Source organism: Cervus canadensis, chromosome 23, assembly GCF_019320065.1.
Source record: "Cervus canadensis isolate Bull #8, Minnesota chromosome 23, ASM1932006v1, whole genome shotgun sequence".
NCBI lineage: Eukaryota > Metazoa > Chordata > Mammalia > Artiodactyla > Cervidae > Cervus > Cervus canadensis.
Genome location: NC_057408.1, coordinates 23,580,479 through 23,602,174, shown reverse-complemented (window position 1 = coordinate 23,602,174; position 21,696 = coordinate 23,580,479). Strand labels below are relative to the sequence as shown.

General features: G+C 38.5%; 1 protein-coding gene across 4 annotated transcripts in view; it reads right to left on the bottom strand.

Moving 5' to 3' along the window:
- The window catches only part of RTTN (rotatin), a 118,732-nt gene that overhangs the window by 41,162 nt on the left and 55,874 nt on the right, over positions 1-21,696 (bottom strand). For all 4 annotated transcript variants that reach the window (XM_043444405.1, XM_043444406.1, XM_043444407.1 and 1 more), the window contains 6 exons: positions 20,867-21,021; positions 19,298-19,517; positions 14,176-14,304; positions 13,601-13,711; positions 11,539-11,697; positions 10,291-10,362 (listed from right to left, as the gene is read on the bottom strand). In XM_043444405.1, coding sequence (XP_043300340.1) covers positions 10,291-10,362; positions 11,539-11,697; positions 13,601-13,711; positions 14,176-14,304; positions 19,298-19,517; positions 20,867-21,021 — 846 coding nt within the window. The remainder of the gene's footprint in view (positions 1-10,290; positions 10,363-11,538; positions 11,698-13,600; positions 13,712-14,175; positions 14,305-19,297; positions 19,518-20,866; positions 21,022-21,696) is intronic.

The following is a 21,696-nucleotide window of genomic DNA, read 5'->3' as shown; positions in this document are numbered from 1 at the left end:
AACCCACAGATTACATGCCTAAAAGCAACTCCCAGCAGAAAAGTACCCCAGATGCCCGCATCCACCACCAGCAAGTGGGGGCGGAACGGAGAGGAGCCGGCGGCATTGCTTAGGGTAAAGACCGGGCCTGAATGCCCTGAGGGCAATCGGAGGGAGCTAAGGTGAGACAGCAACTTAAACTGTGGGATAGCAAGAGACAGAGAGAAAATTAACACACTGCGGGCCGTTGGCAGAACAAAGGAAGAACTGAGCGATCCCAGAGAAGAGCTAGCCGGCTGCGGACCAGCCCATCCGCCGCCAGGGGCAGGAGGCAGTGGGGAGGGGAAAGGGGCAAACTCGGCCCCAGAGACGGCACCCCCTACCAAACTGCAAACAGGCTCCCAGTTTCTAACCAGTTTCCTGAGATTCTGTATGGTTGACATCCGCCGGGAGGGTCAGGGCTAGAGGCAAGCTCCCAAGAACAGACACAAGGCGCACGCACCGGACTGGTGTGCGCGGAAACTGAGGCTGGGGCCGCGGAGGGGAGAAGGCTCGCTGCACCCGGGGAGAGTGCGCCGTCAAGCTCCTGGCTGCCTGAGCTGCTCGGGCGGGTAAGACACAAAACGCAGGCCCAATCGAGTCCGCGCTTTTGTGGAGGACCCGAAAACTGGAACCACACGCAACACAGGGCCCGCTCCATACAGAGCAGCCGGGAGCCTGAGCAGTGTAGACGGGGAGAGCACACACCCGTGAGTGGGGGCAAACCCAGTGTGGCCGGAACATGGCGAGTGCTCCCCACACACGCCAGCGATATCTGCCTGCAGCGCCCCTCCCTCCCCGCAGCGCGACTGAACCAGCGAACCTGAACAAGAGACCACCTCCGCCCGCCTGTGTCAGGGCGGAAATTAGACACTGAAGAGACCGGCAAACAGAAGCCAAATAAACAAAGGGAACCGCTTCAGAAGGGACCGGTGCAACAGATTAAAATCCCTGTAGGTAACACCAACTATACCGGAAGGGGCCTATAGATATCGAGAAGTGTAAGCTGGAACAAGGAGCTATCTGAAACTGAACTGAACCCACACTGACAGCAACAGCTCCAGAGAAATTCCTAGATATATTTTTACTTTTTTTTTCTTTAATTAAAAAAATTTTTTTTCTTTTCTTTTTATTTTTTCTCTTTTATTTTCTTTTAAAATTCCCTATTACTCCTCTACTACTCCTTAACTTTCATTTTCACATATTTTTACTGTTTTTTTAATTAAAAAATTTTTTTCTTTTTTTTCTCTTATTTTCTTTTAAAGTCCTCTATTACTCCTCTACTACTCCTTAACTTTCATTTTCATTTCACTATAACCTTGCAAAAAAAAAAAAGAGGCCCTATTTTTAAACTGAACTTCATATATATTTCTAAAATTTTTTGTTTTTGTTTTTAATATTGTATTTTTAAGAGTCTAACCTCTATTCTAGATTTTTAATCTTTGTTTTTCAGTATTTGATATCAATTTTGGACATTTAAGAATCCAATATTCAGTACCCATTTTTACTCAGGAGTGTGTTGATTACTCTCTCCCACTTTTGACTCTCCGTTTTCTCCCTCAGATCACCTCTATTTCCTCCCTCCCCTTTCTCTTCCCAATCCAATTCTGTGAATCTCTGTGGGTGTCTGGGCTATGGAGAACACTTTGGGAACAGAGAATGCGTAGATCTGTCTCTCTCCTCTTGAGTCCCCCTTTTCTCCTCCTGCTCATCTCTATCTCCCTCCTCCCTCTCCTCTTCTTCATGTAACTCTGTGAACCTCTCTGGGTGTCCCTCACTGTGGAGAATCTTTTCACCATTAACCTAGAAGTTTTATTATCAGTGCTGTATAGTTGGAGAAGTCTTGAGGCTACTGGAAGAATAAGACTGAAATCCAGAGGCAGGAGACTTAAGCCCAAAACCTGAGAACACCAGAAAACTCCTGACTACAGGGAACATTAAGTAATAAGAGACCATCCAAAAGCCTCCATACCTACACTGAAACCAACCACCACCCAAGAGCCAATAAGTTTTAGAGCAAGACATACCACGCAAATTCTCCAGCAACGCAGGAACATAGCCCTGAGCGTCAACATACAGGCTGCCCAAAGTCACACCTAACACATAGACCCATCTCAAAACTCACTACTGGACACTCCATTGCACTCCAGAGAGAAGAAATCCAGTTCCACACACCAGAACACCGACGCAAGCTTCCCTAACCAGGAAACCTTGACAAGCCAATTGTCCAACCCCACCCACTGGGTGAAACCTCCACAACAAAAAGGAACCACAGACCACCAGAATACAGAAAGCCCACTGCAGACACAGCAATCTAAACAAGATGAAAAGGCAGAGAAATACCCAACTGGTAAAGGAACATGAAAAATGCCCACCAAGTCAAAAGAGGAGGAGATAGGGAATCTACCTGAAAAAGAATTTAGAATAATGATAATAAAAATGATCCAAAATCTTGAAAACAAAATGGAGTTACAGATAAATAGCCTGGAGACAAGGATTGAGAAGATGCACGAAATGTTTAACAAGGACCTAGAAGAAATAAAAAAGTCAATTAAAAATGAATAATGCAATACATGAGATCAAAAACACTCTGGAGGGAACCAACAGTAGAATAACAGGGACAGAAGATAGGATAAGTGAGGTAGAAGATAAAATGGTGTAAATAAATGAAGCAAATAAATGAAGCAGACAGGAAAAAAGAATCAAAAGAAATGAGGACAACCTCAGGGACCTCTGGGACAATGTGAAACGTCCCAACATTCAAATCAAAGGAGTCCCAGAAGAAGAAGACAAAAAGAAAGGCCATGAGAAAATACTCGAGGAGATAATAGCTGAAAACTTCCCTAAAATGGGGAAGGAAATAGTTACACAGGTCCAAGAAACCCAGAGTCCCAAACAGGATAAACCCAAGGTGAAACACCCCAAGACACATATTAATCAAATTAACAAAGATCAAACACAAAGAACAAATGTTAAAAGCAGCAAGGGAGAAACAACAAAAAACACACAAAGGGATCCCCATAAGGATAACAGCTGAGCTAACAATAGAAACCCTTCAGGCCAGAAGGGAATGGCAGGACATACTTAAAGCAATGAAAGAGAATAACCTACAACCTAGATTACTGTACCCAGCAAGGATCTCATTCAGATATGAAGGAGAATTCAAAAGCTGAGAGAATTCAGCACCACCAAACCAGCTCTTCAACAAATGCTAAAGGATCTTCTCTAGACAGGAAACACAGAAAGGCTGTGTAAACGCGAACCCAAAACAACAAAGTAAATGGCAACAGGACCATACTTATCAATAACTACCTTAAATGTAAATGGGTTGAATGCCCCAACCAAAAGACAAAGACTGGCTGAATGGATTAAAAAACAAGACCCCTATATATGCTGTCTACAAGAGACCCATCTCAAAACAAGGGACACATATAGACTAAAAGTGAAGGGCTGAAAAAATATTTCACGCAAATGGAGACCAAAAGAAAGCAGGAGTCGCAAAACTCATATCAGATAAAATAGACTTTAAAATAAAGGCTGTGAAAAGAGACAAAGAAGGACACTACATAATGATCAAAGGATCAATCCAAGAAGAAGATATAACAGTTATAAATGTATATGCACCCAACATAGGAGCACTGCAATATGTAAGGCAAACGCTAAGAAGTATGAAAGAGGAAATTAACAATAACACAATAATAGTGGGAGACTTTAATACCCCACTCACAACTATGGATAGATCAACTAAACAGAAAATTAACAAGGAAACACAAACCTTAAATGACACAATGGACCAGCTAGACCTAATTGATATCTATAGGACATTTCACCCCAAAACATTCAATTTCACCTTTTTCTCAAGTGCACACGGAACCTTCTCCAGAATAGATCACATCCTGGGCCATAAATCTAGCCTTGGTAAATTAAAAAAAACTGAAATCATTCCAGTCATCTTTTCTGACCACAATGCAGTAAGATTAGATCTCAATTACAGGAAAAAAATTATTAAAAATTCAAACATATGGAGACTAAATAACATGCTTCTTGAATAACCAACAAATCATGGAAGAAATCAAAAAAGAAATCAAAATATGCATAGAAATGAATGAAAATGAAAACACAACAACCCAAAACCTATGGGACACTGTAAAAGCAGTGCTAAGGGGAAGGCTCATAGCATTACAGGCTTACCTCAAGAAACAAGAAAAAAGTCAAATAAATAACCTAACTCTATACCTAAAGAAACTAGAGAAGGAAGAAATGAAGAACCCCAGGGTTAGTAGAAGGAAAGAAATCTTTAAAATTGGGGCAGAAATAAATGCAAAAGAAACTAAAGAGACCATAGCAAAAATCAACAAAGCTAAAAGCTGGCTTTTTTAAAAAATAAACAAAATTGACAAACCGTTAGCAAGACTCATTAAGAAACAAAAGGGAGAAGAACCAAATTAACAAAATTAGAAATGAAAATGGAGAGATCACAACAGACAACACTGAAATACAAAGGATCATAAGAGACTACTACCAGCAGCTCTATGTCAATAAAATGGACGATTTCGAAGAAATGGACAAATTCTTAGAAAAGAATAACCTTCCAAAACTGAACCAGGAAGAAATAGAAGATCTTAACAGACCCATCACAAGCAAGGAAATCGAAACTGTAATCAGAAATCTTCCAGCAAACAAAAGCCCAGGACCAGATGGCTTCACAGCTGAATTCTACCAAAAATTTAGAGAAGAGCTAACACCTATCTTACTCAAACTCTTCCAGAATATTGCAGAAGAAGGTAAACTTCCAAACTCATTCTATGAGGCCACCATCACCCTAATTCCAAAACCAGACAAAGATGACACAAAAAATGAAAACTACAGGCCAATATCACTGATGAACATAGATGCAAAAATCCTTAACAAAATTCTAGCAAACAGAATCCAACAACATATTAAAAAATTCACACATCATGACCAAGTGGGCTTTATCCCAGGAATGCAAGAATTCTTTAATATCTGCAAATCAATCAATGTAATACAACACATTAACAAATTGAAAGATAAAAACCATATAATTATCTCAATACATGCAGAAAAAGCCTTTGACAAAATTCAACATCCATTTATGATTAAAACTCTCCAGAAAGCAGGAATAGAAGGAACATACCTATATATGACAAACCCACAGCAAGCAATACCCTCAATGGTGAAAAATTGAAAGCATTTCCCCTAAAATCAGGAACAAGACAAGGGTGCCCACTCTCACCACTACTATTCAACATAGTTTTGGTAGTTTTGGCCACAGCAATCAGAGCAGAAAAAGAAGTAAAAGGAATCCAGATAGGAAAAGAAGAAGTAAAACTCTCGCTGTTTGCAGATGACATGATCCTCTACATAGAAAACCCTGAAGACTCTACCAGAAAATTACTAGAGCTAATCAAAGAATATAGTAAAGTTTCAGGATATAAAATTAACACACAGAAATCCCTTGCATTCCTATACACTAACAATGAGAAAACAGAAAGAGAAATTAAGGAAACAATACCATTCACCATTGCAACAAAAAGAATAAAATACTTAGGAGTATATCTACCTAAAGAAACAAAAGACCTATACATAGAAAACTATAAAACACTGATGAAAGAAATCAAAGAGGACACAAACCGATGGAGAAACATACCGTGTTCATGGATTGGAAGAATGAATATTGTGAAAATGACTATACTACCCAAAGCAATCTATAGATTCAATGCAATCCCTATCAAGCCACCAACGGTATTTTTCACAGAACTAGAACAAATAATTTCACAATTTGTATGGAAATACAAAAACCCTCAAATAGCCAAAGTAATCTTGAGAAAGAAGAATGGAACTGGAGGAATCAACCTGCCTGATTTCAGACTCTACTACAAAGCCACAGTCATCAAGATAGTATGGTACTGGCACAAAGACAGAAATATAGATCAATGGAACAGAATAGAAAGCCCAGAGATAAATCCACGAACCTATGGACACCTTATCTTCGACAAAGGAGGCAAGGATATACAATGGAAAAAAAGACAACCTCTTTAACAAGTGGTGCTGGGAAAACTGGTCAACCACTTGTAAAAGAATGAAACTAGAACACTCTCTAACACCATACACAAAAATAAACTCAAAATGGATTAAAGATCTAAATGTAAGACCAGAAACTATAAAACTCCTAGAGGAGAACATAGGCAAAACACTCTCCGACATAAATCACAGCAGGATCCTCTATGACCCACCTCCCAGAATATTGGAAATAAAAGCAAAAATAAACAAATGGGGCCTAATTAAACTTAAAAGCTTTTGCACAACAAAGGAAACTATAAGTAAGGTGAAAAGACAGCCCTCAGATTGGGAGAAAATAATAGCAAATGAAGAAACAGACAAAGGATTAATCTCAAAAATATACAAGCAACTCCTGAAGCTCAATTCCAGAAAAATAAATGACCCAATCAAAAAATGGGCCAAAGAACTAAACAGACATTTCTCCAAAGAAGACATACAGATGGCTAACAAACACATGAAAAGATGCTCAACATCACTCATTATCAGAGAAATGCAAATCAAAACCACAATGAGGTACCATTACACTCCAGTCAGGATGGCTGCTATCCAAAAGTCTACAAGCAATAAATGCTGGAGAGGGTGTGGAGAAAAGGGAACCCTCTTACACAGTTGGTGGGAATGCAAACTAGTATAGCCACTATGGAGAACAGTGTGGAGATTCCTTAAAAAACTGGAAATAGAACTGCCATGTGACCCAGCAATCCCACTCCTGGGCATACACACCGAGGAAACCAGATCTGAAAGAGACACGTGCACCCCAATGTTCATCGCAGCACTGTTTATAATAGCCAGGACATGGAAGCAACCTAGATGCCCATCAGCAGACGAATGGATAAGGAAGCTGTGGTACATATACACCATGGAATATTACTCAGCCATTAAAAAGAATTCATTTGAATCAGTTCTAATGAGATGGATGAAACTGGAGCCCATTATACAGAGTGAAGTAAGCCAGAAAGATAAAGACCATTACAGTATACTAACGCATATATATGGAATTAGAAAGATGGTAACGACAACCCTATATGCAAAACAGAAAAAGAGACACAGATGTTCAGAACAGACTTTTGGACTCTATGGGAGAAGGCGAGGGTGGGATGTTGTGAGAGAACAGAATCGAAACATGTATATTATCTAGGGTGAAACAGATCACCAGTCCAGGTTGGATGCATGAGACAAGTGCTTGGGGCTGGTGCACTGGGAAGACCCAGAGGGATCGGGTGTAAAGGGAGGTGGGAGGGGGGATCGGGATGGGGAATACATGTAAATCCATGGCTGATTCATGTCAATGTATGACAAAAACCACTACAATATTGTAAAGTAATTAGCCTCCAACTAATAAAAATAAATGGAAAAGTAAATCAATAAATAAATAAAAGCCAAAGAAAAAAAACTTACTATCCAGGAAGATGAAGTAAGAGTTAAAGGTAGAATTACAAGTTAAAGGTAGAATTACATTAAGATGAGTTTCTCCTTAACTCTTCTCTTTAAGGATATGATTAAAATTAAACCTCTTACTTCAACATGTCATGGTACTAACATACCCACTAGCTATGATTCAAAAGGAACTAAAGCAAAACAAAATTACATATAAGAAGTATGTTTTCAAGAAGAAAAAGGAATTATTTTGCTGTATATAAACTTGTAAAATGCTATAATGTAATGTATAAATTGAAAAAAATGACCTTAAATACATAAGAAATTCCTAACTACATGTTAAGAATTCAGTTAAAATGAAATTGTTTCTCTGACACCAAGCATTTTACTGTTTTGTGAAATCAATACCCATAATGATTTATGATGAACACAGTAGAAAATGAAAATATGCACTGATAATTCTCCCATTAAATATGAAAACAGCACATACTACAACTATAAATGAGGCGGCCATCTCTATACAACAGACATGAACACATGCAGACAGTCTAGCTATGTCCACTGAGAGGGCACCGAAGCAGTGACCCCTTATTGGAAACCATGAGCATCTAGATACTAATGCTACTTCCTGCTACATCCCCCATAACACTTCAAAATACACATCAAGACAAGTAAATGAAACATCTTGTTGAATAAGATTATTATTCATCATTCTACCAAAGACAGTTGTAATTTTAAAGCACTGAAAAAGGAGCATCTTCCTTCTTGGCTGCAGTGAAACAGTGGAGGTCACGCTTCTTGGAGATTATAAAATTCCATTTTCTACACGTAAGACCATCTTTCTCCCTTACTAGAGCAGTTGTTTCCACGTTGAGATTTAAAGCACCAGTAAACTTTTTAAAAACTGAGGGACAAATACCCCTGGAGGAGGCCATGGCAACCCACTCCAGTATTCTTGCCTAGAGAATCCCAAGGACAGAGGAGCCTGGAGGGCTACAGTCCATGGAGTCGCAAAGAGTCAGACCTGACTGAAGCGACTTAGCACAGCACAGACTTCTTACAACCGGGGGACAAATACTAGATTACCAACTACTTACACTGCCAACTGAGGACACTTAAAAACAAAAACTAATAACCAAAGCAGATCAAAAAAAGACAGGAAGAAAATGAGCATACATTAAAAATGACCCCCCGAAAATTAGACTTACTTTTCTAATTTTGCTTAAGACTAGTAGAAGTTTCATCATCAAGTACTATTTTAGAGTAGCTCCCAAAATATCTTTGATTCTAGCCAACACAGGCAAAGCAGAAGACTCTGAAAGAATATGTAAACCACTGTTTTCAACTTTTTAATAGAAAACTAATTCTGTGATGAAGAAGCGGAGCATAGCAGAACCACAAGGCTGCACTGAGCACATCAGCAGCATCAGAAAGGAACTGCAGACTATTTAACTAATTAGGAAAAAAAAATGTGAACTTCTACACATGGTTCTATCTTATAATACAGAACACGGGTCTGTTCTATTTAACAGAACCAAGAAAACTTCTTAGGCTTGCCTTTGCATTTATTTCAATTATTTTTTTAAAAATTCACTGGCAGAACATCAACAAGGTTACAGTATAAAAGTGTCACTAGGTTAACAATGAGAGTAGAGATTCTACGCATTTGAGCCAAAAACAACACATTTTTAAATCTGATTACTGGATAATAGGCATTAAAATCACTGCACTGTTAATATAAATATTAATCCTGTATATTCTTTTCTAGTTTTTCTCCTATGGGTTTACCACAACACGGACTGTAAATAACAACCATTATCAGAAGGCCTGTTAAACAAACAAGAGGAGCCAGGGCAAAAGCTGCCTGGGATTTTCAATAATTGGCAGCATTACGAGGTTTGTAAAGTCTGGAAAAATGAATTTTCCAAAAGTTAAAGGAGATCCAGGCCTTAACAACCACCTGAATGCCCATAAAGCTGCCCTCAATACACCTCAACTAGATTCAGTGACTCCCCTGAAGATGTATTCTAACGAAAACTGAAAAAGGAATCTGAGATCTTATCCAAGACCCTGGGGTGTGAGATGCCACAACGTGATGCATACACACACATATGGGAGGAGGACATGTGGATGAGGCACGGGGCAGAGAGCATGTCCCGTCTCCCCACAGAGAGCACTTTTCTATCTTCCAAACATCTAAAAAGCAGCAGGCTATAAAAAAGTCAGCTAAAACTATTTACTGACTTAACGTTTAGAACATAAAACAGAAAATTAATCCAACAGAAGCCAAAGAAAGGTTAAGTTATGACACTGTGTACTAACCCAGAAAGCAGATGTTAAGATCAATGTGCATTTACCTACAAACAAATCTGCTTATTATCAGAGAAACAATACAGTCAGTGGGAAAGAGAAACTGGCTGGACTGAAAGCAAAAGGGTGTGATGTACGGCAAATGACTTAAACTCTTTGTGCTAAATTTTCTTATTCTACAAAATGAGGAGAATAATGGTTTGCAACTCAAACCATTATACAAGTTGATATTTATACTGCTTCTAGAACAGTGCCTAGAACACAGTAAACACCATGCTAATGATTATTATTTCTGCTTAAAATTATTTTTAACACCATAGAGAACTGGTAAATATGATCAAGCATAAAAAGATCTCTATATTCTCTTTTAAGGGATCCTGTTGGCTTGTACGAAGTTTCATCACCAAAGAAATATATACAAATATAAAAATATATATGCTGAAACTCTATCATCAATTAATCTCAAAGATCTACAAGGGCTGATAACTATTTAAAGGCACCTACCTGCCAAGTATAATCCTTTATAATTACTGAAGGCATTGGAATTACAAGGAGATTCTGAAAAATAAATGCAGCCTGAAATTAAAGGGAAAAAAAAATGTCAATACTGCCATCTTGTTGTCATATCTGAAATAACCAATATACTGTAATTTAATAACAAAAAAAAGCATATCCCTGGTCAGCTGAACATGCTAAGAGATCATCATGAGAACTCCCCAACTGCCATAATAGTGGGAGAAATTACTTCATCAGGAAAGATATTTTTTCCTATTTCAGAATGTTGTCTTTCCAAAAAATGATATGTAAAACATAAACTATTCTGGCAGCATTTAAGAAATATATTTCCTGTTTCTATTACTCTCTTTCAGATCATATGCACACATCTCTCTCCTCCTCTCTTTCTACCTCTCTCATACAAGCTCCTCTCAATAAGAAATGGCAAATTAGAAACACAAATTACAAAAATCCAACTTGACCTAGGTCCTGAAGACAGCCAAGTTAAATAATCATACTAATATGAACACTGATTACCTATTCAATGGAAGATTACATTATAAAAGGAGAACAACCAGAGTAACAGGGGATCGGAGGGAGGGAAATTTTCAACACTCTTCACTGGAGGCCAACAGATAATCTTAACAGTTGGTAAATCAAGAAGAAGCTATATGGTTAAGCATTACTACCAAGAAACAAGTTAACAAGAAACCTACAGCCTTTGGATTTTGGAACTGGAAACTGGCTAATGGTGGGCCTGGGAGCAGATGTTTTCTTTACAAGTCTCTAAGCACTATCGGATTACTGTTTCTAAAATGGTCTACGTCAATCATCTCTGATAAAAGCAGCAGTAAAGAAAATCACAAACTGTCTAGAGAGAATTAAAATAGCATTGACTTTTCCTCTTTACATGCTATGAGTATTTTTACAGCTCCTTATCTTAAGAAAAGCTTTATAAACTTGAACACTGAGATAATTTTTTTCCTGTGAACTACTTTTTAACGTGTAATAAATTAGAAGAATCCGTACTAAAACAGACTCAATTCTGCTTTGATCCTTCAGAGCAAAGGACTCCAGCTTTTACTGTGAATCAATACCATTCTGCTCTCTACAACCATGTCATCTGGGTTTTCTGCAAGCAGAAGAGACAAAGGTCAGCAATCAGTCCACCGCAGTGAACAGGGAGTGTGGTTTACAAGAACATTCACAACAGATTTCCAAGGGAACAGGAAGGAAGAACCACACAGACAAGCCTACCTCCCGGCGCACCATGCTGCATTCCGACTGGTCCAGAAGAATGTTCACCACCGTTCCCCAGAGCCCACCAGAAATGTTTTGACAACTGTTTGCCAAGGCCACACAGCCAGTTTCAAGGGTGGTTAGTGCTGATCCTAATCCCAATGAAGTGAACCTCACCTGGTCAAATTAGAGAAAATGTTGTGAAATAAAAAAACCTGATTTCATAATATGAATTCTTAATTTCTCTGGTACATAAAATACCATATTCTTATGACATTGTCTTGGCAAATCCTAAATTATAAGACACAAAGAATACTGTCCTATAAATCTATGGATGAATAAAACTTCTATACCTAATATAAATAATAAAAGCAAATATCACAAAAAGTCAAAATCAGGTATAAATAAGAAGACTAAAAAAACCCACAGTTTAAAAGCCTTTTTTGAGAGAAAGCATACAGTACTTACATATCTTTTATGAACATGATTCTTGTTTATTTCCCATTTTTAAGAGGATATTATTATTTTGTTCTACCTTCCTTAATTTTTCAGTGTTTCTTTCAAATAAACAGTTTAAATTTCTTTGAAATTTCTTTTCAAAAAGAAATAACTGAATTATCTTTTTATAACGCATTCAGCCCCAAAATTATTTTAAAAGAAAAATGTTTCAAGTAAGATGGATATGATATAATATGTTTGCCACAGTACTCCTGCTGTTCTAGCTATGTATTCTGGTGAACTTCCAAATTCTGATTACAAAATAGAGCTTCCCTGGGATAACCACAGGGTAACAAAAAGCAATGCAGTCATAACACAGTGAAGAAACAAGCCCAAGTTCACTGTGGCTAAAGAATGTACTTCTAGCTGTTAACACTACATATCTTTAATATGTATGGGCTTCCCTGATGGCTTGTGTGGTAAAGAGCCTCCCTGCGATGCAGGAAACCTGGGTGTGATTCCCGGGTTGGAAAGATTCCTTGGAGGAGGGCATGGCAACCCACTCCAGTATTCTTGCCTAGAGAGTCCTCATGGACAGAAAAGCTGGTGTGCTACAGTCCACGGGGTCACACATAGTCAGACACGACTGAGCAAGTAAGCACAGGACATTAATATATACTCAAAAATTTGCTAAGAGGTAGATCTTACGGTAAGTGTTCTAATCACAAAAACAAACAGTAAAGAAGACAAAATGAAACTTTTGGAGGTGGAGGACTGGTTTATGGCATTGATTCTGGTGAGGTATATTTCACGGGTGTGTATTTATCTCCAAATTCATGAAAATGCACACATCAAATATGTACAGAATCTTGTATGGCAACCATACCTCAATAAAGTGGTTTAAAAAAATAAGATCAGTAGACAAATGGCCAAACAGGAAAACTCATTAATATAAAACACTGCAGTGTAGTGTTATAATTCTATTAAATGATAGTCAAATGTCACTTGGCCACTATTCCTCTAAACTGTTCAAAAATGGCTGGACTTCTCCAATAATTTTTTCACTGTTCTTTATAAATCTGACTGATAGATTTTATAATACTTCCTCTTTCTATTTTTAATCTGCACTCTGAATTTGGCTGAATATGGGGGTGCCATGAACTGAATTATGTACCCCCAAATTTCATATGTGGAAGCCCTAACTCCCAGAGTATCTAAGGATAGGGCTTTTCAGGGGATGATTAAGGTTAAATGTGGCCATGAGGATTGGGTCCTAATCTGACAGAACTGGTGGCCTTGTAAGAAGGGGAAGAGAGAAAAGGTCCTATCAGCATGAAGTGAAAAGGGAGCCACATGAAAGCCAGAAAGAGTCCTTGCCAGACCTGACCATGTGGGTGGACACCTAGATCTCCAACTTCCCACCTCCAGACGTGTGAGAAAATAAGTATCTTTGATCAAGCCAACCAGTCTATGGTGCTTTATTATGCAGCCCAACCTGCTCAAGATAGGGGGTAAATACAGCTTAAGGTCTAGTCACTAAAATAATCTTATTTAGAAAATATGAACATGTATATACATGTGTGTTTTGCTTCATCTGTTCTCTAATCCACACATAATAGACTCGATTCTCCTTCACACTGACCTCTGGGTCTCGGTCAACCCACAATGGAATCAGCCAAGCCAATCCCTGCTGAGTGGGAGCATGGTCTTCACTCTGACTCCCCAAAGGCAAGAACCAAAGTGACATCCAGTCCTAGAATGGAAAAAGGGAACAGAAACACACCAGGTAAGTTTCTAAGGAAAAAAACAGAGTTTAAAATATCTGAATTTTAAAAAGCAAAACAAAGTAAAAATTTTATACTAAAGACTTGGCTTTAATTCATTATTTAGCCAACATACGGCAAACAAAAATCTCAGCTCCTCCTTAAGAAGTTACACATGTCCCTTGTTTCTTCAGAACTGCTATTTTCCCGGTAATTTAGACAAAAAGGCAGTTCTCCAGGGCATGTAGATTTCAAGTAAAATAAAAAAGTAAAATTCAGGTTTGTATAAAATACAGCTTCTAAGAAACTGCTTAGTTAAAAACCATTTTTGTCTCCTAAAAAGGAGACATGAAAAGACATTTTTCTCGAGTAAACAGACAGGCCTGAAACATCAGACACAGCGGACTCCCTTCCTGGCAACCGTGGGAGGACAGGCGGCTGCGAGCGCGCTCACCGAGCTCTGGGCCTGGGCCATCATCTCGTGCGACAAGTGCAGCAGGCAGAGAACGGTGCTCTTTGTGACCCCTTTTCCCATGAAGGACATCGCATTTCCTCCGCGCTCCACGTAGAAGGATGTGATGACCTGAAGAGCAAACGCACACAATTCGGGGGCAGCTTTACTCTTCGAGGCTAAACATATACCTTTCTACTGACTCGTCTGAGCTGGACCTTAACCACGTAAAGTATTCATACACTGTCAGATTCTCAGTTTATACACTTAAAAATGGTTCAGAAGGTAAAATTTCGTTACACGTATTGCATCACAAGTAAACATTCTTCATACAAACTTTTTTTCCTTCAAAATTCTAACAAAGCATGTGTAGTATACACCTAGGAGATTCTGTGATTTAAAATATGCTTGTAACATTTCAAATATTATAATATCCTTTTGAAGTAAGAATTCAGTTTATAAATACCTTGTTGAAAAGTATACTTAGACAATGCTAGCTATACAGAACTCTTACTAACCACCAGAGTTAGGCTAGGTTTCTAGAATTATGGTTCAAATGTAAACAGTTTCTCCATTCATAAGCCATCTTAGATTTCTATTCCATATCTAAATATATATTAGTTGTTTAAATCATTGGCTGTCAGCTTTTCATCTCCCACATATCTGAGGGATTTAACATATTTCCGTCAATAACAACAAAAGAAATGTTTCTTATTTAAAGCTATCTGCCCTTTTCTGGGCAAAGGTCTGTATAGTCAAAGCTATGGTTTTTCCAGTAGTTATGTACTGATGTGAGAGTTAGACTATAAAGAAAGCTGAGCACTGAAGAATTGATGCTTTTGAACTACGGTTCTGGAGAAAACTCTTGAGCCCTTGGACTGCAAGGAGATCAACCCAGTCAAGCCTAAAGGAAATCAGTCCTGAATATTCATTGGAAGGACTGATGATGACACTCCAATACTTTGGCCACCTGAGGTGAAGAGCCAACTCACTGGAAAAGACCCTGATGCTGGGAAAGATTGAAGCAAAAGGAGAAGGGGATGACAGAGGATGAGATGGTTGGATGGCATCACCGACTCAATGGACATGACTCTGAACAAACTTCAGGAGACAGAGGAGCCTGGCGGGCTGCAGTCCATGGAGTTACAAAGAGTTGGACATGATTTAGCAACTGAACAACAACAGACCCTTATCTGAGAAGCTGAACCAGAATGAACATAGGGAGTTAGGAGACAGCCATTTGAGGAAAAAGTCCTTCCATCTGATTTAGAAAATCCTTGAAAATATGTTACAGACTCCTCTGAAACATGTCTATGTACATCATATAATGTCCCACACATAGGGGTTAAATAAGTTAAGAAGTTAAATAAGCAGGGTGACATACTCCTTGACATACTCCTTTTCCTATTTGGAACCAGTCTGTCGTTCCATGTCCAGTTCTAACTGTTACTTCCTGACCTGCATATGAAAGAAGGGATGGAGCCAAAGCAAAAAAAATACCCAGTTGTGGATGTGACTGGTGATAGAAGCAAGGTCCGATGCTATAAAGAGCAATATTGCATAGGAACCTGGAATGTCAGGTCCATGAATCAAGGCAAATTGGAAGTGGTAAAACAGGAGATGGCAAGAGTGAATGTCGACATTCTAGGAATCAGTGAACTAAGATGGACTGGAATGGTGAATTTAACTCAGATGACCATTATATCTACTACTGTGGGCAGGAATCCCTTAGAAGAAATGGAGTAGCCATCATAGTCAACAAAAGAGTCCGAAATGCAGTACTCGGAGGCAATCTCAAAAACGACAGAATGATCTCTGTTCATTTCCAAAGCAAACCATTCACTATCACGGTAATCCAAGCCTATGCCCCAACCAGTAACGCTGAAGAAGCTGAAGTTGAACAGTTCTATGAAGACCTACAAGACCTTTTAGAAATAACACGCAAAAAAGATGTCCTTTTCATTATAGGGGACTGGAATGCAAAAGTAGGAAGTCAAGAAACAGCTGGAGTAACAGGCAAATTTGGCCTTGGAGTACAGAATGAAGCAGGGTGAAGGCTAATAGAGTTTTGCCAAGAGAACGCACTGGTCATAGCAAACACCCTCTTCCAACAACACAAGAGAAGACTCTACACATGGACATCACCAGATGGTCAACACCAAAATCAGATTGATTATATTCTTTGCAGCCAAAGATGGATAAGCTCTATACAGTCAGCAAAAACAAGACCGGGAGCTGACTGTGCCTCAGATCACGAACTCCTTATTGCCAAATTCACACTTAAACTGAAGAAAGTAGGGAAAACCACTAGACCATTGAGCTATGACCTAAATCAAATCCCTTATGATTATACAGTGGAAGTGAAAAATAGATTTAAGGGGCTAGATCTGATAGACAGAGTGCCTGATGAACTATGGCCTGAGGTTCGTGACACTGTACAGGAGACAGGGATCAGACCATCCCCATGGAAAAGAAATGCAAAAAAGCAAAAGGGCTGTCTGAGGAGGCCTTACAAATAGCTGTGAAAAGAAGAGAAGTGAAAAGCAAAGGAAAAGGAAAGATATACCCACTTGAATGCAGAGTTCCAAAAAAGAGCAAGGAGAGATAAAGCCTTCCTCAGCGGTCAATGCAAAGAAATAGAGGAAAACAACAGAATGGGAAAGACTAGAGATCTCTTCAAGAAAATTAGAGATACCAAGGGAAAATTTCATGCAAAGATGGGTCAATAAAGGACAGAAATGGTAGGGACCTAACAGAAGTAAAAGGTATTAAGAAGAGGTGGCAAGAATACACAGAAGAACTGTACAAAAAAGATCTTCACGACCCAGATAATCACAATGGTGTGATCACTCACCTGGAGCCAGACATCCTGGAATGTGAAGTCAAGTGGGCCTTAGGAAGCACCACTACGAACAAAGCTAGTGGAGGTGATGGGATTCCATTTGAGCTATTTCAAATTCTGAAAGATGATGCTGTGAAAATGCTGCACTCAATATGTCAGCAAATTTGGAAAACTCAGCAGTGGCCACAGGACTGGAAAAGGTCCGTTTTCATTCCAATCCCAAAGAAAGGCAATGCCAAAGAATGCTCAAACTGTCACACAATTGCACTCATCTCACACGCTTGAAAGTAATGCTCAAAATGCTCCAAACCAGGCTTCAGCAATACGTGAACCATGAACTTCCAGATGTTCAAGCTGGTTTTAGAAAAGGCAGAGGAACCAGAGATCAAATTACCAACATTCACTGGATCATCGAAAAAGCAAGAGAGTTCCAGAAAAGCATCTATATCTGCTTTATTGACTATGCCAAAGCCTTTGACTGTATGGATGACAATAAACTATGGAAGGATCAATTTAGTCAGTAGTAAAAAAAAAAAAAAGAAACCTGTTTAGCTACTGAAGTAAGCAGAAGAACCCAAATAAGATTAAATATGTATTACTGTCCTGTCATTTAAAGATAAAGATTTTCTTCCCAAGATGTTATACTGACATGAAGATAAAATGCATTCCTGTGTTTATTCCAAAGCTTTGTTAATAAAGTTTTCATAAAACTAGGATCATACTTTTCTTCTATTCCTTAGCTGTGCTGATTTTTCACTACCCAAATACAACTGAGCTTAGAGTGATAGTATGTTCTTTTTGCCTTGACTTTTTACCTACAACTAAACCTTTTTGTTTTTCAATAACACGGAAAGCTCATTTTAATTTGGGTGTTTGAAACACAGATGTGATCTGAAGTCTCTCCTCTTACACAGCTTTTACAAACAAAAAGCACTTCTGATGGTTTCTAAATATAAACAGCAAAATATTTCTTCAGTTACTGCTATAGCAGGTCCTCACATATTCCTGATTTGTAACTGACAGAATCACCTCATAGAGGCGATGTGTTCCAAAAGGTTGATAAAGGAGTATTTATACATTGCATTATAAATAAAGCTATAAAGTAGATACTTGTAAGTCAGTTCAGTTCAGTCACTCAGTCGTGTCTGACTTCTTGCGACCCCATGAACCGCAGCACACCAGGCCTCCCTGTCCATCACCAACTCCCAGAGTTTAGTCGAATTCATGTCCATTGAGTCGGTGATGCCATCCAACCATCTCATCCTCTGTCATCCCCTCTCCTCCTGCCCTCAATCTTTCCCAGCATCAGGGTATTTTCAAAAGAGTCAGTTCTTCGCATCAGGCAGCCAAAGTATTGGAGTTTCAGCTTCAGCATCAGTCCTTCCAATGAATATTTGTAGACTGAATTACATTAAAAGCATTGGAGGAGTTGACTTTTTTAAAAAAATGGTAAGTATTTACTTAATATATTTGTTCCAGAATTGCATATATTTCTGACCACAGACACCTTTAAATATGAGATGTGTGTGTGTGTGTGTATGCTTAGTCATGTCCAACTCTCCGTGACCCAATGACTGTAGCCCACCAGGCTCCTCTGTCCATGGAATTTTTCAGGCTAGAATACTGGAATGGGTTGCTGTTTCCCACTCCATGAATATGAAATAACTAATTAATATACTGATACTTTGCTCCTTTTCAGTATTTATAATTACTCAAAAAAATAGTTCACTAAAGTGACTCTAATAAATTTTACATTATAGTCACATTAAACTTTATAGGACAGATGGGAGTATTTAAAATTTTGAAATTTAAAAAAAAAGTAAGATGTACTTTTGGAAACAAATCCTAGATAATATCATCTGAAGTATGATTTACAAAAGGGTTAATAAACACATATAAACAAGTTACCCAAATAAAGGGGCTTAATTAAGTGTAAGCCTTACTTTTCTTAAAAATGAGCTTATTCATAAAAGTAACCTTAGTTACACATTTGATAATAAAAATCATTAAAACATTTAATCATGATGAGTCATAAACAATACTCCAGGAGACAGTGAAGGTCAGGGGAGCTTGGCATGCTGCACCTCATGGGGTTGCAGAGAGTCGGACACAGCTGAGAGACTGGCCAACAACACAAACAGTAATCATCTACATTAAATACAGTGGCACTCACAATGCACTTCATACTGTGCCTGGCACACACCGAGTGATCAATAAACAGTGAACAGCTTTGATCTAGGGCTGTATTATTGCTGTTTACAGTCAGTGGCTATTTTTACTTACTTCGAGGAGACCTGACAAGTATTTCCCGCAAATGTCGAGTGGCTTTGTGAGAGGAGAGTGTGCGCTCCACCCCGGACACGCCGTGAGGTGGGCCATCCCCCGCAATGTCCTCTCGAGGGACGGCAGGCCATAGAAGTGAGGAGCGTCCGTGACTCTCAGACACTGGAGTAGTTTCAGGGCCAGCTGTGTTTGGAAAACGTAAAAAAGCTCCAAGCATTTTCTGTGTACATGAAGGAGGGAAAAAAATCAACCACAGAACAAATTTAAAGGGTTTAATGGGCTTTCTTACTGGTGGTAGAGGGTTACTAACAATTCACTGTATCATAAAAGTAGGAACTAGTGGAAATGGCACTAAATATCCCCTCTTAAAACAAGTCTTTCCAAGGAAAACACAGTGAATATACCATCCAGAATATATAATCTAAAATACAAGTAACAATTACACTGAAAAATGCATAAATGGGTACCAGTGTTGACAACTGATAATGAAATTAAAAGTTAACACAGAGTTACCACATGAACCCACAATTCCAGTCCTAGGTATACACTCAGAACTGAAAACACACATTAACACAGAAATTTGTAAATGAATGTTCGTAACACCACAATTCACCACAGTGAAAGGAGGACTCAAAGGCCCCCAGCAGGTGAACAGATAAGCAGAACGCGGCACATCTGTCCATGGACTATCATTTAGTCACCGCCATCTGCTACAACGTGGACAGACCTTGAAAACATGATGCTAAATGAAAAGAGCCAGACATAAAAAAGGTCACATATTGCTTGACGCCGGTTATATGAAATGTCCAGAATACACAAATTCATAGAGAAAGAAGATTAATCAATGGTTACTAGGGGTCTGGGTAAGGGTGAATGGCGACAGACTGCTTTGGGGTAATGAAAATGTTCTGGAATTAACCAGTGATAGTTGCACACTGTATATATATCAAAACCCACTCAACTGTATACTTTAAAATTAAAACTATGAATTTAAAATTATGGTTAAAATTATGAGTTTAAAACTTTTAAGTCAGAGTTACAGACATACATTTGAAAATCATCAATGCAAAAATTTGTGAAGTCATAGAAATGGGTATGACTGCTCAGTCAGATGTGTAGAAAAGTAAGAGAAACCAAGAACTGAGTGAAAGTGTTAGTCCCTTCATCGTGTCTGACTCTTGAGTTTGTGTGTCCAACTCTGTAACTCTGTGGACTACAGCCCGCCAGGCTCCTCTGTCCGTGCAATTCTCTAGGCAAGAAGACTAGAGGGGATTGCCATTCCCTTCTCCAGATCTTCCTGGGTCTCCTGCATTGCAGACGGATTCTTTACCATCTCAACCACCAGGGAAGCCCCAAGAACTAAGCCTAGAGACAACAAAATAGTGTGCACACGCGTGTTGTATATGTGAAATTACAATCAGGACTGAAATAAAAACAGACCACCACAACTGATTTTTACTGAAATCTTTCCTCCTCTTAATTTGAAACAAGTGAAAAGACTCTTTGGAAATCAAAATAAAACCAGGTTCTACATAAATGTCCCCAAACCTCCAATGATCCCAATGGTACCTGTCAGTAACGGCCTCAAAACTGAGCAGCAAGGTACTGAAGAGAGCAATCAGCTCTTTCTGGAGCTGCTGCCTGACTGCAGTGCGGACATCATCCATTTCCTCTCGCGTCTGGGACTCCGTCAGAACCAGCAGGTCCAATAGTGGATTTGGACTCTAAAAAATGAAGTTTGCAAAACATGTATTTACTCTCTAATTGAGCTATATGCTACTCCCCCAAAAGGTTGTATTTTTTGGTGTTGTTAATCATGTTCTGGAGAAACTAAGACTTATTGATTTAACATAACACTTAATAATTTAACCCTTGTAGCATGATATTAAGAGAGTAAATTCTCCTTAAGTTACTTTGCTCATGCTTAAAAGTATTATTATTATTTATAACACTAGTCATGATAATATATGAGAAGACAAGAGAAAAGTTTTCTAAAGCAGCTTTAATACCACACAAAGTCAAACAAATACCAAAAATCCTTTTCTAAAACTGCATTAACATTACAGTATCATCATCTACCACTGTGAATAAATTTCATTTTAATTTCAAAACTAGGAATAAATTATGGAATATATATCACCACTCATGACATACTACAAAATTCATAATCATTATATAAAGTTTTAATTGACTATACTTACACAATTTAGGTAAATATATTTTAATTTTTCTATTGTTATATAATATGTACAGCCTTATTTACAAACATTCAACTATTGTACAGATTTTCAAGAAAAGATTCTAAAACTAAAGCCCAAAATATATCTATTTTCAGAAACCAAAGCCACCACAATTCCCAGTGTGCAAGAACTCTACCAAAGAAGGAGATTGTTTTAAAG